This window comes from Venustampulla echinocandica (genome assembly GCF_003357145.1).
Source record: "Venustampulla echinocandica strain BP 5553 chromosome Unknown scaffold_14, whole genome shotgun sequence".
NCBI classification, from domain to species: domain Eukaryota; kingdom Fungi; phylum Ascomycota; class Leotiomycetes; order Helotiales; family Pleuroascaceae; genus Venustampulla; species Venustampulla echinocandica.
The window spans coordinates 233117-250026 of NW_022474219.1; the positions used below are offsets into that span (position 1 = coordinate 233117).

Below are 16910 nucleotides of genomic sequence, written 5' to 3' on the forward strand. Positions count from 1 at the left end.
TTAGGTCAAGATTGGGTATCCATACCCGCAAAAGTTTCACTAGGTGATATCCAGTTCTCTCTACCAGGGTGGGTGCGGGTATAACCCTGCCCATCTTCAAGTCTGTGTCTATGATAATATGGTTATGCATGATGGGAAGGTGCAGTTCAATATCGTGAGCTCAGATCATAATAGTTTGAAGCAAAGGGATGCTTTGATTAAGGAGATTGCGAAGGCTTTTAGGGGTAGTGCTAGGGGGAAGAATTGTCATAATGAGCCGGTTAAGGGGAATGGTAAACTAGTTAATGGGGATCTTCCTCCTCCGAGACAACCTTGTAAGTTCCTTCCTTCCCCAACCCCCACGTCTTTCCAATCAATGACTGATTTGTGATTTATTTCAGGGACAACTCTAAGCATCTGCAGTATCGTAACAAGAATCCAACTCAACCTTCAAGAAAACCCAGGTGAACCTCACGTGGTGGCTAAGATGGATATCAACGTTGTTGTTCTAGAACCCGCGAGACTTGAATTTAAATCTGGTGATTATTTGGGGCTTATTGCTGAGCTAGTTCAACTCTAATCCTTTAATATTCATTCCACATTCGGTTGGTAGGCCTGGCCGCTTCTACTCAGGCGCTAATCACCCTCTGCTCATCCTCGGCTCAGCCAGCCCTGCCAGCTCACCTGAGCTGTGCCGTGTTGTGATCTGGATATTGGCACGCTAGATGGCAACGGGATAGCACCCGCAGATTATTCGTGCATCGGACGTCGAATAATGATATTTCGCTAAGCTTGGTTAGACAATCAGGGGTGCAAATCGCTAGACTGCTATTAAAAAAAGCAAGGTCTGCCCGATGTGGAGGTTTTAAGCTTTCAGCCACAGCCACAAGTAAATTAATAGCCTTTAGCCGCACACGCGCGCCCCTTAACATCTGGTCTCAGAGCAGTCTCACTCGCGACGAGCGTTAGCCCCGGGTACCTTTTCCACTTAGAAAGCTTAAGGACTTTGCCCTCCAATCAAGCCTTGCGTAGTCGTGTGGGCTCCGGAGGGAAACGCACGGTTTGGGTGGATGTAAGACAATTGGAAAATGGTTCTTAGCGAGTCTAGTACTCGTGTGGCTTTCGATAACAAGTTTTTGGGCTTCGCATTGGGGAGCTGAGGAGAGGAGCCCAGGCTTGCTGCCGTGAAGACGTCTTCTAGAAATGTAGGCCGCATGCCGAATGTCATTTTCTATATGTTCTGACCGGGTCCCGGTCTTGAGGCAGAGTGGAAGAAGTTGAACGGCCATCTCTCGCTACGTTGCTCTTTGACACTGTCTTTTCGGACCTTTCGTCATGTTATTATCTAAACCTGTTCATTCTTTGGCCATTGGCCTTGCAACCCTTTCGACTCTTGTCTCCGGTGATGCGGTTCTACCTAGGACCGTAAATATATGTTCCGTTAGCGTTAGTGTTAGCATTAGCACGGTCACAGTCACAGTTACTCCAAGCTGTTCTGAGTATCCTTTGGCAGCAGCATCCACGACCTTCTCCTCGTCAACAACCTCTTCGTCTTCGAGCTCTTTGAGTTCCGCGGCGGCCTCTAGCTCCTCGACATCATCCTCATTCTCATCGAGTGCTTCCAGCTCCACTATCTCATCAACGTCATCCTCGTTCTCAAGTTCATCATCTTCAATCCCAACATCACCGACTTCGGCTTCATCGGCCCAATCTTCGACTTCATCCTCCATCTCGTCTACAGCTCCATCTCCAACATATCTAGGATGTTGGACCGAACAACCAAACATCCGTACATTGCTGGGCACGGTGTTTTATAGCGATCAGATGACAATTGAAATGTGCAGACAAGATTGCTCTGGTGCAGGATATTTGTACGCTGGTGTTGAATACAGTAGAGAGGTAGGCTATACCTCCCTTTCAAGAAACACTTCGTGGGCTATTGCTAACTCTCTGAAAGTGCTGGTGCGGAAATACTATTACTACAGGCTCAGTCAAGGTTGCCGATAGTTCTTGCAATATGCTTTGCGACGGCAATCAAGCTGAGACTTGCGGCGGGTCTGCCTTATTGAATATCTACGATTCTGGGGTCTCACCTACCACCAGCACCAGCACTAGCTCATCTATCTACTCCAGACCTACTACTGTACCTTCTGTCGGATCTTGCTACTTCGTGGGCTGTTACAGTGAGGCAACCAACTCTCGAGCCTTGATTAATGCTCACTACACTGACTACTCGGCAACTGGAATGACTGTCGAGAAGTGCGCAGCGTCATGTGGGCCTACCTACAGCCTATTTGGTGTTGAGTGGAGCGGCGAATGTTACTGCGGCAATACATTACAAGCTGGATCTGTACTCATGCCGATCGAACAATGCCAGACGAATGTCTGCGATGGCGACAGCACAGAGTATTGTGGTGGATCATCCAGACTGGGCCTTTACTATTGCCCACCGCCACCCACCACGCTCACTACTACGTCTACTATCCATGATTTCGTCACAACTGTTCTAGCCACTAGTGTCGCGCCAACCTATACATCAACCGTGGATACAGTTACAACAACTAGCACAACGTAGGTTCAAGATCTCTGAGCAACACTTGACTCGCCCATGCTAACTATTCAGAACCGTTGCTACCATCACGACGTGCATTCCTCAAGGATACGTCACGTTGAACAAGAGAGACCTTGAGAACGGTCTCACTACCGTTGCGTTAACAAGCACGACCACGACAGTGCCTCTTACGGAGTACCTGACTAGTATCTCCACAACGATCGTAAGTACTCCTGTAAGTCCCTGGTATAGGAGAAGGGGCTAATTGTCTCTAGACTACACCGTTAGCAACCTTTACGCCCACCACAACCGTGACCGCAGCCGTCACCTACACAAGCAACGTTTGCCCCACACCATCAGCCTCATGCAACAACCAAGGTCTCCAATGGGCTTACTACGATAACGCAGTCTACAACAACGACGTTGTCTACAGCGCCTTCGACCCCACAGTCTACAAAGACCAAACCCCTCAAATCACTGGCGTCACCAGCACTCTCGGCGGCATCAACACAAACTCCAACCCAATTGTCGACCTCTACGGCTCCAGCGTCGACATCGGCCTCAACTACTTCGCCCTAAACCACGTCGGCTACATCTTCGCGCCGCTAACCGGCACCTACACATTCGTGCTCCCCTGTCCTGACGACATCGACTTTGTCTGGATCGGGCAATTCGCCTACTCCGGCTACACTCGAGACAACGCAAACATTATGAATGACTACGGGACCTACTCTACTGAGACATACTCTATTAATCTGGTGGCGGGGAATTACTATCCGGTGAGGATTATGTTCGCGCAGGCGCAGGGACCGGCGATCTTCCAGCTAAGTCTGACGGATCCATCGGGGACAACGATGTTGAGTTCGGACAGTAGTCAGAGTCCTTTCTTGGTGCAGTATTCTTGTGATGGGGTTGCGGCTCCTGCTTTTATCCCTTGGGGGTCCGAGATTTAAATTTTTTGTGATATAGACTTGGTATTGGGGAATAGAGATGATTTTTAACGATATTAATGTGAGGCTTATTGAAAATATTCATGTATTATGGCGAAAGTTAAAGTTTATCTAATAATTTGAATATTCAGAGGGGGTTTGTACCAGATTCAAGGATTGCAAGTCCACATTCTACAGTTAAAATGGTATTCCAGAGAGGGATGCAATTTAAATCTTAATTCAAAAAGATGCAGTTTTGTCAAAAGTAAGCGTGCAGACTTACAGGACATCAAAAAAAGTTCGCCTCATCTTCCCGGGTTTGAATTACTAGTCACGTGCTATTTGACAATAGGGATCCAAAATTGTTCTAGCAGGAATCCTGTAAGGGACCAGAAACAGACTCCCGGGCAAAATTCGGTAAGGAAACTGTAGCCGGGGCACACAGGGGATGCTCACCCTCAGCTCAGGTTAAAGTAACAGCTGCTCATGTCCGGAGACTAAAACGGAACCAGCGAGAATGAGATTAGAGTCTGACTTTCGTGGTAAATTCAGACGACAAATTCTTCGAATTCGCTTGGAATATAGTTAATCAGCATCGCTGCCCTGCTCAGGCGCTACTCATCCTCGCCTCACCCGCTGCTTAGGTTGCCCAGTCATGTTCCGGCTCTCACTTCTCGTGACCGTGAGAGAAATGCGGAAATTTGGATGTGGCTTAGTCACACAGCCTCACCACGCTTCCTCGCGTTCAAACGTCGTTGATAAGAGCGTCAAACTTCACCAACACCTTCGTCCTTTTGCATCCGACTATTGTCAATCATCTCGCATAATAACATGCCTTTAACTACCTTGGAGTTGAAACTGAAAGCCGAGAATGCGGCGCGAATACAAAAGCTAGCAAAATCAACTGGCGTTTCATCAGCACTGCTGGCAGCTCTCGAAGAATCAAAGCCCACCCGCTCTATTCCTGAAGGGATCCTTTTCCCTCTATCAAAACCCTGTCAAACTGTCTACAGGTCGCTTTCGAACCTTGTCAACCCACGTTCATCTTCGGTAGCTTGGAAGGGTCACGTGAATGGAGTGCCAACAGGGTTCTTCCGTCTACCATTGGAGATACGGGAACAGATATACGGTCTCGTCACAGGGCACAAGACAGTTCTCAAGATTCCCAAAAATTACTATAAACCTCGACCATCCCGAGGAAGGTCTAATAACGGATCATTGAGCCTATTACAGACTTGTCGCCAAATGTAAGTTTGAGATCTTAGGTATTCGTTCCTCTACTATGATAGTAACATGTTTCTACCAGATATGCAGAAGCAAGCGGGAGTATCTACACCCAAAATACATTCCACTTCCAAAACCACAACGATTTCCTCGCGTTTGCCCACGCCGTCAACCCCATTTTCTTGAGCCACATCACGTCTCTGACTTTCGACTTGGATTCCATTCTACGTCTCGACGGCGACCCATATGATCACCAATACCCACGTTTCACAGTCGATTGGGCTGACGGCGTAGAACCCCAATGGTCACACGTTTGGAACACCATAGCAGCAATGGACAACTTGATAGAGTTAAAGGTTTTCCTGCAGGACCCCGGGTTTCCTGAGTGGGATGGCATGCAATGTCTCTGTTTGCCCGAGCCCGAAATATTGGCTCCGCTTTGGAAAGTAAAGAGGAGGTTGGGGGTGTTTGAGGTGGATGTTCCGTGGGTTGATACAACTTCTTGGGGTATTCTGGAAAGTTCCCAGGACATTACACAAGGCGCTCCGTTCAATTTGACACGGAGAGGCATCACCCCTGTCGCGAGAAGCAGGCCTTAAATAGCTAGACTTACACAATAGCCTCAGCACCAATTCTTGACTTACCAGGTGAAGGAACCTTGCTGTTTATCGAGTACAAATCAATGTTCAACTCAAAGCAAAATGGCTACTAGGGCCCACACCTTTGCTAGGAAACTTGCTGGCAGAACTTGCCATCGCTTTCAGGAAAGAGGCTCCGCAGAATGGAAACAGAGAAGCTCTGCAGCTCGCGTAAAGGATATGAATATAATGATTAGGCTGCCCCGCCCCCCTTCTCAGATAACAAGATATCAGGAAATATGAAGGTCGGCCCAAAAGCCAGGGATACCGACGGTTCACCAGCCTGCAATTTTACTTATATAGTAAAATCACTTATGGTCCAAGCTTGAGTTACCACGATGCTAAGTTGGATTTGGCGAATGCAAGGGTATCCTCAAGCATACGCTGCGTGTGGGATATGGTCAAGTCCTCCGAGTTGAATACTTGCGCGCAACGCTCGATCGCTATGGCATCGAATTTATTAAAGATATGTTCATATCTCTCGACTAGTTTTGGCGACGCAGCGTTGCCTTCGCCAATATCGAAAGGCCCAGTGAAGAAGACGAAATATACTCGATACTATTGTGTTGGATTAAAGTTAGCAGTAAGTCTTACAGCTCTCTCGATGGAGCAACACTCGGGGAACCTTTCGTTGCGACTGGTTGCGGCATAGCCGTGTCAACCTAGATAAAGCCCTGTTTAGACGCTTGGAATCAGCACAACTCGGCATCAGGAGCAAATGTTATAAGGAGGGAAGATGTCACTCGACATATCTTGCAGTTATCTTGCACGTATTGACCAGCAGCATGAGCGAGTACCAACTAGCTTGTTCCCATTCTCGCACCCACGAAGACGAAGGGGCCAAAATCCAACTTATTTTCTCTGCAAGGTCAACCACATCACTCGCAAGCTCATCGTGATCTATGGCTGTCTTCCCTCGAATCGGCACATTGCATTCGCTTTTGCCAAAACCCGCCTTCGCTCAAGCGCGATACTGCGGGATCAATAGGTCTCGCTGAGTTGTAGGGAACAAGGGCTTGGACGTCGATGCCGATGGCTGTCGCGCGTGGAGGGATAGACGCGATTCCGGGCTGGGAGACCTCTGCCGTTCTCTTCGAGCGCAACTTGGTGGCGATGAAGGTATGATATCGGCTATCGATGCTCGGCTGGAGAGGTGCTTCGTATTGTGAAGTGGGTGATGAGGTTTATTGCAGATTGCAAGCATAGTAGAGAGAAGAAGTGCTGCAGCTGATATTTCTGTAGCGCATAAGCAAAACCACATGGGTTACTTAATACCCTATCTTAGAAGCTATAAGAAAATGTAACAAATCGAGTAAACGGAAGTCGGATACTCGGAAGCGACGAGAGAAAAGGGGGGAGTGCGCACGAAAGGTCACCTGATGACTACTAATCTTTCGGGACCACTTCGGCAATGCATCTTTATACCGTATGAAGTGACCAACTCGGACAAAGTACACGATGACTCGCTGAAATGCTTGCGAACTAAAGATCTGAAAGTTGGGGGATAGGGGGAGAAAATGAAATCAAGCCACCGACGTCGGGGCGCATTCTGGAAGTTCTAGCTCGGCATTCCGTAGAGGCGCCAAGCATTTACTTACTCGGTAGTTTTCGTGCTAGAAGGGCGCGGACCATTGTGAGGGCCGAGGAGCATTCAGGCATCCGCCAAATGACCCTGCGGTGGCGGGCGGAGGGTCCGGTTTTCGCTTCTCTGCGATGCCTTGAATCGCTGGCGCCTACGGAGGGTCCAGTACTGGTCGGGACACGCCGATGCTCTTGATTCTGTACCAGTGCCGGCGTCTCGTGGATCGAAAGGTCCATTTCCTGTGCGACCAAGAAGAAGTATTGTAAGAATTGTCTTCAAGTGTATGTGAAAATAAGGCTGTGATCAGGCTGTTATTTGGCGCAGGAAGCAACTCGGCCCAACGAGATACGAAATACGGAGGAGGGAATAAGCAGCTGTGCTCCGTTACTCCGTATCAGGTCACTTGTGCTTCACCAGAAAGCCTACTCGAGATTCACATCCGGATTGCTCCATACGGCAATCGTAGTGCTTACTCGTGCATAGGTCTGCTCCCTACTCCGAAGCATTGCCTAGAAGTTCTGGGTACACTCGAGTATGAAGCAAAAGGTTAGAAGACTCCACAAAGCCTGGGCTAGGTAGCGACTCCGACTATCCACAGCAACTCACAAATTCACATCGGGGAAAGAACTTACCGCATAAAAGACTAGCAGCTAGCAGCTAGCAGTTAATAAGACATAATAAGTGGATTGAACCACAACTATTCAATCAACCCCTCATCAGCGCGAGCCTCGAGGGCATCCCAGGTAGAGGTACTTAATTGAAGTACCTGGATATACGGAACAGGTTTGCAGGTACTTGGGACCAAGGTACTGTACGGCGAAGAAAAAGCCCTTAGCGATCGCACCAATAATCGCCATGGAACCACATGTAACATCCCGCATGTAACAATAGGCAGCGATGCCGAGGGTTTAGGCAACGGAGGTAGGTATCTGTACCGTGGAGTAGTACAGAGTGCAACTAGCCAGGGACTGCTTGCTGCGAGTGTGTTGGTATGTGGTGATAAGTGATACGGTACGAAGAATCGCAGCAGCAGTTGCTTCGCACTTTACCAACTTTGCTAGTCTGACCCCGTACCTTGTGCTGTGTGTTGAGTTGATTATTGAAGTTCATTGGAAGAGCGCTGACTCGGTGTCCAGTGACCGTGACAGGTCGTTCAGGGGCCAAGCCCGGGACAGGGGGCGGCCACAGGGATCGAGGCAGCCACAAGCAGCCATCCCGTCAGCCACAAACGTTAATCAGCACACGTTCTTGTCGCCTCTCCGATTATCCTCCTCTGAGTTTCAGCCTCGCTCAGTGTTGTCTCTTCTCTGCGCGGTGCCCATAGACAACTAACTCCCTTGGACTCTTAGACTTCTGGACTCTTGACTCTTAGAGTCTCAGACCCTTAGAACCATCGAGCCATGCAATCCCCAGGAGGACTAGACCAGGCAGCCAGATGACATCCTCACATGGCGCCCCTCCCCGAGACGGTGGATCTAGGGGCGAAGTACGGCTACAGATGTAGTACCAACCAAGTACATGCTAGATGCTTGCGCCTGGGAACGAGCCGGAAACACACCACAAGTCCACTGTTAACACCACCGGTCGGGGACCTCAAGCACACGACATTGCACGATGCAAGGCATGCGCGAGACAATCAAAATGAAGATCTTTTTCAGCGCCCATCGCGGCGCCAATGGGATTGATTGGCGCCAATGCGGCGACGCTGCCAAGTGTTGATTCCTGCTGGACTGGGCGAATCCTCCGTCAGCCCTTGTAGGGATGAAGCCGGGGAGTACCAACAACTACAGTAATTACTCTATGTTTGCTCCACAATAATAGATGGATGACAAGTTGACAACCGCTGAGAATCAGGGACTTGGAGCCACATGGGGTGTTTCGTGTTGTTATTGCCCGACACCACCTACTCCAGTCTCCAATCTCCATCCTCCTCCCCCGCGACTTATTCCCCCAGTTACTCCAGCAACTCCACAACCTGCTCCACAGCTCCCCCAGGCTTTTCTGCGTGCTCGTTCACACGCTAACCCCGACTAGCTGCTTTACCATATCGTTCCAGAGGTACACAAACTTGTTGCCTGAAGGCTCAAAAGCCATAGCGAGTCGAAGAAAATGTGGAAAACGGTGGGGCGCCACGCCCAGTCGAGCATGGAACATGGATAGCATCCTCTTTTCACGATATACTGTACACTCTCTGGGAAACTGCTACTACCCCAGGAAGTATCCTCGAGGTTGGCCTGCAGTCCTCGCGACCAGGTCATCTATATAACCCCGTGCGCTTCCGCCTTGGAGTTGGTTGCTGCAGTCTCCTCAGGTTCCACGTCTTCTCCCCTTCTCCGTCCTGCAAAATGGCCGAACCAAAGTCGATGAGGTACGTTTAGCATCCAATGCCTGCAATAGGCAAAATGTGAAGAAGAGCCACCATTGACCTCTCAATAGCGATGGCGATCTAGCTCATGGTGAACTAGCTCATGGCGAAACCCATGTCAATCTCAACAATAATCTGGACGCAAAGTAAGCTTCATCCCCCTTCCATCACCCATTGATTTTTCACCTATGACCTATTGTTTAAACATTGCTGACGCCTCGTAGAATCCAGAACCCTTTGGCTGGCATCCCTGAAGCGCAGTTACTCCAACAGGTGTCGGACTTCGCCGTAGAGAAGGGCCTTACTGAACATACGGAACTCTTGAGAAAGGGTGCCCTTGTTGCTCAAAGCCCAGATAACTACGAAGATATCACGGGCCAGTATGCCTTGGTTCCCGAGGAGATCGACGCCCTTCGCAACGAGGTGCTACACAAGTGGCGCCAACCATTTGCGTTATACATGACCATTGTCACGTGCTCCATCGGTGCCGCTGTGCAAGGCTGGGATCAGACTGGTAGTAACGGCGCCAATCTGAGTTTCCCTGAGGTGTATGGCATTGGAAGTGACTCGGTGAAAGACACCCTTCTCGTCGGGCTCGTCAATTCGGGCCCATATATCGGCGCGGCCTTTGTTGGCTGCTGGCTATCGGACCCCCTGAACCACTACTTCGGCCGTCGCGGCACGATCTTCTTCTCCGGCGTCTTCTGTTTCCTGCCCATCTTCGGATCTGCCCTCGCACAAACCTGGGAAGAGCAACTTGCCTGCCGTTTACTCCTTGGATTGGGTATGGGGTCTAAAGGAAGTACGGTCCCTATCTATGCCGCCGAAAATAGTCCCGCAGCGATTCGAGGTGCCCTGGTTATGTCCTGGCAGTTATGGACGGCCTTCGGTATCTTTTTGGGAAATTGCGCAAATCTCGCTGTTGTTAACACTGGAAAATATGCGTGGAGATTGCAACTCGGATCCGCTTTCATCCCAGCTATTCCATTGCTCATCCTGATCTATTTCTGCCCCGAATCTCCTCGTTGGTTGATGAGTAAGTGCCCTTCGCCTCTTCGCATCCAAATCAAAAATCTAACAATCACCAGAGAAGAATAGATACCCAAAAGCATTTGCCTCTCTCATAAAACTACGGAACAACCCAGTTCAGGCTGCCGCCGACCTCTACTATATCCACTCGCAACTAGAAGTCGAGCGTGATATCATTGGAAAGAGCAACTATGTGACCCGTTTCGTGCAACTATTCACCATCCCCCGTGTCCGCCGCGCCACCCTCGCCTCCTTCGTGGTCATGATCGGTCAACAAATGTGCGGTATCAACATCATCGCCTTCTACTCGTCGACCATCTTCAAGAATTCCGGATTCACAGATTTCCAAGCCCTGTTCGCCTCGTGGGGATTCGGTCTCATCAACTTCCTCTTCGCATTCCCAGCCATATGGACCATCGATACTTTCGGCCGACGAGCACTCCTCCTTTTCACATTCCCCAACATGGCATGGTCGCTGCTCGCAGCCGGTCTCTGTGCTCTCATCGACATAGAGTCCACCGCTCATCTTGCCCTCGTCGCCATGTTCGTCTACATCTTCGCCATGTTCTACTCGCCCGGTGAAGGACCCGTTCCATTCACCTACTCCGCTGAAGTCTTCCCTCTCTCTCATCGTGAGGTCGGTATGGGCTGGGCCGTCGCAACATGTCTCTTCTGGGCCTGTGTCTTGACTATGTTCCTCCCCCTCATGTTGACAGCCATGACCACCACCGGAGTCTTCTGCTTCTACGCCGGAACGAACGTCATCGCACTGATCATGATCTTCCTCTGGGTCCCAGAAACCAAACAGCGCACCCTAGAAGAACTCGACTACATCTTCGCCGTGCCCACCCGCACACACATGCACTACCAACTCACCAAGGCGCTCCCATGGTGGTTCAACCGCTGGGTGCTCATGCGCAAGGGCGCCGTCCTCGAGCCCCTCTACCACTTCGAGAGCAACAACGACCAAGACCGCATCGGAGCCCTCCACGCAGCGGACAAGGCGCGCGCCGACCGGAAAGCTGGAAACGGCGACGTCATCCACACGGACAGCAATGATGGATCTAGCACGGAGATTGCCGAGAAGTCATAAATGGGCTCTCTCACATCCTGATATTTATATTATCTCCCTCCTGCCTATCTATACATAGGTTGTGGCAACCTTTCCTCAAGAGTGTCAATTAAAATACCCCATTTTCAATTTATACAAAGTACATCATCACATGCATGCATCATCATAACGGTGGAACTCGCGCAGGGACTTCTTTTGACTTACCTTAGCTTTTTCACATTTGCTGTTTTTGACGGTTTGATTTTTTTATTATAATTCGCAGCTCTTTGCTTATACCCAGCGATATATATATCCAACACATACATAACTATTATTACTTATTCATCCCCCCTGCATTAATTTGCTCAATCAACATGTCTTTTTGGAAATGATATGAATGTTTATAGAGATAGTTATACCCTTCTCTGGTTCATGAATGAAATAAAAATATGATTGATGATTGCAAAATTAGTTGGTCGTGAATTCATTTCATTTACCCACCTAGCTATGTAGGTACTTAGGTAAGTGTTCAGGCAAAGTACTACTGATCTATACAATACACCCATCGCCAGCGAGGTAAGTGCCCTGGTTTTCAACAGCCCGCATCCCAGCCGCAACGAAAAACCCCCCTCCTTCCCTATCTATGCACTTAAAAGACCAACACAATATGAACAAAAGCGCTCCAAATCCATGCCGGCCCGCCCTGACCAACCAACCAGCCAACAAACGCCCAATCAAACCGACCCATTTCCCAATCGCAAAACCATGATAGGGAGAACCGGGTACTGGGCTTACTCACTCACTCATTTATTCATTCATTCCCCTTCAACAACGTCCTCAAAGTCACAATCTCCCTCTTCAACCTCGCATTCTCCTTCTTAGCCTTGGCCGCCTCCTCACTATACTCCTTAACCCTGCCAATCAGCTCCTCTTTATCCTCCTTCCCCTTACCCCTCAGCGCCTTGACAATCTTCCCTAACTCGCCGTTGAATTTCTCGTACAGGAGCTCGTTCTCCGCGCTACTCTCCTTGTAAAGCTGGTCTAGGCCCTTGACCTTGAATTCCGAGGCCTGTAGGCCCTTCTCGAGGTCTTGCTTGATGGTCTCGTTTCTGGCGGTGAGGTCTTTGACGATTACAGGGATTTTGGATTCGAGGATGGACATGGTTGCGGAGAGCTTTGCGATATCTTGGGGCCGGACTGAAGAGGCAGAGCCAGCGTTTAGTTTTGCCATTTCTTCGCCGATCTTGGAGAGCTCGGTTTGTAGGGACGCCTCGGCATCGTGGATGGCTTTGGCTTCGTTGTGGAGGCGCTCGCGTAACTTCTGAGGGCTTTGGAGACGGAGTTTTTGAGGGGATGTTCTTCCACCGCTTGTTGTTGGCCGTGCGACTGATGGAGCACGCTCGCGTGGGGTTCCACGTAGTGTGGGGATATTCGATGAAAGAGACACCGTCTTAGAATGTCCTTTTCCTGGCCACAGCTCCTTCACTACAACTGTGTCGGGGGTTGACATGATATTTTGAGGTCGCTCTGTTAGACTACCAATATTTCTCGAAGTCAAGTTCAGCGGTGTATTCTCTTTCTGAGTTGGAGATCCAGTACGGTATATTGGCGAACGATTTCGATCCCCACCAGCAACTGGAATCTTCGTAGGTGTAGTACGTGGCGAGGTATTCAATTTGAGTCCTTTGCGATGTGCTGCTGACAATGGGGAGCTGTCTCCCAACGTTGCAGCTGCCATCAAGCTTTTTAGATCAGACAAGGAACTCCGCCGCTTCTTTTTCAATGATCTAGCTGTTTCCTGTGTCTCCTCTGGCGGAGGGGAAGCGCCAATAGTGCTAAGTCTCGATGGCTGGCCATGTGAACTACAAGGCCTATCATCGAAGGTGCCAATAATGGTAGGCCTATCACGGGAGAGTGGTCGTCTACCAGGAGACTCGATAGATCTTGAACGATTTAGGGACGCCTTAGTGAGGCTTGAACTTGAAGAAGGGATCGCTTCTCCAGTGGCAGCATTGCGGCTTGTCTTACTTAGTGTTCTCCACACAGAAGGGCGAGAATCCGAGTCACCCTTGTTGCTATTCTGTCTAAGAAGTGTATCGGCGAATCGTTTCCGTAGGGAGGATGCGTTCGACGTCAGGGAGCCAGTAGCTGAGTGATTTGATCGACTGCCAGAAACCGAACCATATCCCGAGTTATCACCAATCGCGCCAGGGCCGATATCCTCGAATAATCGCTCGGATTCCTCCACCATACGATCCAACAGGTTAATGTAATCATGAGGTTGGCCATCAATGACTAGTAACTCAGCAAAGGCGGCTGTCAAAGCACCGCGGTCTCCGTCATTGCCACAACCGTCAAGAAGGTCAGCTAGAAGCTTGATAATAGCAATAAATGCCCGCCTATTTTGGGGTGCCATTTCGCCAAAGACCATCCGAACGTAGTCCGCAAAATCTCCTCGGAAAAGCTTCAAAGCTCGCTCCTGAAGAGAGTCTAAAGTTTGTATAGACATGACCTGACCCATCTGATCCTTCCACGCCATTCTCAGATACTTCTCAAAGGCTACGAAAAGGACATCGACAGAAACCTCCGAGGCTGCTCGTTGGTCAAAGGGATTTTCGATGAATGCGTTGTAGATAGCGTTGATGGCTAATTCATCAGCAGTCCCACGACTCCTAAGAGTTCTCCCAATAATGTTGCCCTTCCGGGCCTGCAATGCAGCAATGTAGCCAGTAAATGTTTCCTCTAGTCGAACAAGAGGGTTTACGGGTCGACTATCATCCATCGCGGTCCGCACGCTGCCTTTCCCATCCACATCCTGAATTGAATGCGTAGATTTATTGCTATTGTTTCTTGAGACTGCCGGGGCTTGCATAGAGGGGATGTTTCCGAGGGTTAGAGTTCGTGAGTGCTTCTGGTTATATGACCCAGAATCCTTGAACGATGTGATGGAACTGCTAAACCCGCTTGTCAAGAAGCTTGAAAACATCTTAACAGGGGAAGGTGGCCTGAATCCTTTTGATTTATCCCCTTCGATGAATACATGAATTGACTTAAGGATCTTTGAGTAGAACGATATCAAGGCGACAGACAGCGCTGGGTTGCTGCAATTGTATTGTGAACGTAGCAAGTCGACAGCTGTGAAACTTAGTTAGAAGTGGGAATAAAATAAAATGGAGAAATAGCATACTTCTCTTTGCAAATATGGGCAGAAAGTGCTCCTCGACCACTTCGTCTACATAAACCTTATCGTGGAGACCATCAACCTCTACCCTGTATTTCAACCCGCCGCCGAGGACCGACACATTTGCTACAATTTCGACACCATAATGGCCTACCGGGGCACCCTTGGTTCCTTTCTCATGGTCAACCACAATTCGTATAGGCGCTGGCTCTCTTCGACCCTCGATAAGGGTGTCAATGCTTTCCTCAAATACTGCGGTATGAAGGGTGATTTCGGCCGCAGGGAACCTGATGGATCTCAAACACCATTTATCTGTCTCCCGTTCTGTCTCCGAGAACCGCCCCTCTACCCTTGCTCTAGAAACTTCTTCGGTGAGCTTCAACGCCTTCCCTTCGTAACTCCCTTGGAGAACGAAGTTCCTGACATTTGCGGCCAGCCCGTTACGGTCACGACCAGTAGCATCCTTCAGCTCTTTCAAAGAGCTCATCCAGACGCTGCGTGCATCATCTGACATTGTAAATCGAGTATCACCTAGCGCATGCCAACCGGCAAATGTCAAGTCGTAGACACGCTTTTGTCCTCCCGCACCGGCAGTCACCGAGGCCATCATCGTAGCAGCGGATGGCTTATCGACTTCGGCCATAACACCTCGAGCTGAGAGGTTACATTGCGCTGCCTTCCGTAAAATAACGATGCAGTCTGCAAAAAGGAGAAAGATGCCCTCTTTTGAGATTCCTGGTGTTCCAGATGGCTCGACGTGAAATGGAGGCGAGAGTTCAACAAAATCAACGGCCGTGATCAATCTACCTTGAGGATATAATGAAGTGGGCCATGAATCCGTTATGTTCCTTAAACGATTTGTGATCTGTGATTTCTCCGCTGCTGGAGGATCCAAAGAGCAAATTGAGGTGATTATATCTCTCGCCTTGAGCATGGACTGTAAGGCCGGGTGACCGACCGGAAGATAATTAACAATATTGTCAATGAAGAGGCTATAACGGGGTAGACGCTGGACTGGCTCAATCACAGCGGATCGGAGGCGCTGCTCTCCTGTTTGCTGCACTCGTTGCGAGAAACTAGACTGCTGTTTCGAGAACATTGTGATGATTTGTGGAAATTCTTGACTGGCACGAATATATTCTTGATAGCAATCAGAAAATTGGGGGAACCATTCAAGAAGTATTTTTGCAAAGGCAAGGGTTCCAGTTGGATCTTTTGAGCGACCGGTTGCACCATGTCGAGAGCCAGTTGAACTGAAAACAGGTGCCTCCAAATCTCGCATAGCGTCGTCTTCTGACTCGTCCATGGCCTTCCGAATAGCCGTTAGGAAGGCCGAATTAACCTGCAGAATTCGATCCAAAGATCGAGGGAAAAGTCTCTGCAGATCTTCCGCTGAGGGACTGAAACTTCCAAAGGGTCGATTCTTCGCTTTCGTACGGAAGTCATCCGCAATATGGTTGACTAGCTCATGCATCTTGATGACATATCGTTCTTCTGTATCAACCAATTCGCCCATCTCCCGGCGCAACGACATCTTGTGATCCTTTAGAAACGATCTGGACCTGTTCCGAGAAGTGGGCCTTGATGGAGCGCGACGCAATTTGGAAGTCGGAAGGAACGCTACCTCGCCCAACATCTTGACCAGTGGCGCATACATGCCATACTGTTTCAATGTCGGGTCTTCCAGTTCCTCCTCATCCATATGTGCCTCGGTATCCTCCTCCTGGAATGGGGCAATGGAGCCTGGTGGCAGCACAAGATCGATATCGACGTGGCTAATATTTTGAGGGCGCAGAGCTGCTTCAATATCCTGTATTACATCCCCTATATTGTCCACCTTGACCATAGTGCCCACCAAATCTGCTGCATGTTGCTCGCTAAATAGAGATTGCGCTGATCCGGGTCTCTTGTTTCGAGAATTCGCTGATTGAAGTATCAAGCCGCTTTTGACCACCTCTGGCAACTCCTTAAAATACTTGAAAAGCCCAAACGCGAGTCCTCGACATATTTCGTCTCCTTGCTTCTCGCGCGGCAGATGGTTTACGGATTGGTAGAAGGGCGAGTTCGGTGAGACAGTGATGCGCGGATAACTTTGAAACCCAGCTGCTGTGAAGACGTGGACTTGGATTCGAGAGCTGTTGAGGGTCGAGTTGCTGGTAATTGAAGGACCGTGGAAGAGGAGCACTGGCAGATTCGCCAGGAATGGATCTGTTGTATAGTAGAGACTGACCTGGTCTTGCGACAAGGCCAGCTCGTCCGTGACCCGAACCATTGCGGAGGATGTCGCACGTAGATATGTAGTTAGCTTGGGTCGCTCAATGGGCCTCCATGCCAAAGATGTCTCGATGAGGGTGGGGATGGTGGGAGGAAGGGCGTGTTTT

At 49.5% G+C, this 16910-nt stretch overlaps 6 protein-coding genes across 6 annotated transcripts; 4 read left to right on the forward strand and 2 right to left on the reverse strand.

The window, feature by feature from the left end:
- Positions 1–118: 118 nt before the first annotated feature.
- Positions 119–559, forward strand: BP5553_10270 (uncharacterized protein; the record flags this gene model as incomplete). Its single annotated transcript, XM_032018893.1, has 2 exons — positions 119–314; positions 381–559. 2 exons carry the CDS (start codon positions 119–121, stop codon positions 557–559), a joined length of 375 nt encoding a protein of 124 aa, XP_031864917.1.
- A 775-nt stretch (positions 560–1334) lies between these two features.
- BP5553_10271 (uncharacterized protein) lies at positions 1335–1709 on the reverse strand (the record flags this gene model as incomplete). Its single annotated transcript, XM_032018894.1, has 1 exon — positions 1335–1709. The coding sequence occupies one exon, from the start codon at positions 1707–1709 to the stop codon at positions 1335–1337; it is 375 nt and encodes a 124-aa protein (XP_031864918.1).
- A 287-nt stretch (positions 1710–1996) lies between these two features.
- BP5553_10272 (uncharacterized protein) lies at positions 1997–3483 on the forward strand (the record flags this gene model as incomplete). The annotated part of the gene is made up of 3 exons (XM_032018895.1): positions 1997–2550; positions 2603–2753; positions 2806–3483. The coding sequence occupies 3 exons, from the start codon at positions 1997–1999 to the stop codon at positions 3481–3483; spliced, it is 1383 nt and encodes a 460-aa protein (XP_031864919.1).
- An 807-nt stretch (positions 3484–4290) lies between these two features.
- Positions 4291–5282, forward strand: BP5553_10273 (Uncharacterized protein; the record flags this gene model as incomplete). Its single annotated transcript, XM_032018896.1, has 2 exons — positions 4291–4706; positions 4766–5282. The coding sequence occupies 2 exons, from the start codon at positions 4291–4293 to the stop codon at positions 5280–5282; spliced, it is 933 nt and encodes a 310-aa protein (XP_031864920.1).
- Positions 5283–9248: 3966 nt separating this feature from the next.
- Positions 9249–11390, forward strand: BP5553_10274 (MFS general substrate transporter; the record flags this gene model as incomplete). Its single annotated transcript, XM_032018897.1, has 4 exons — positions 9249–9271; positions 9340–9414; positions 9493–10304; positions 10357–11390. 4 exons carry the CDS (start codon positions 9249–9251, stop codon positions 11388–11390), a joined length of 1944 nt encoding a protein of 647 aa, XP_031864921.1.
- A 769-nt stretch (positions 11391–12159) lies between these two features.
- Positions 12160–16801, reverse strand: BP5553_10275 (DBL homology (DH-domain); the record flags this gene model as incomplete). The annotated part of the gene is made up of 2 exons (XM_032018898.1): positions 12160–14483; positions 14536–16801. 2 exons carry the CDS (start codon positions 16799–16801, stop codon positions 12160–12162), a joined length of 4590 nt encoding a protein of 1529 aa, XP_031864922.1.
- Positions 16802–16910: the final 109 nt, after the last annotated feature.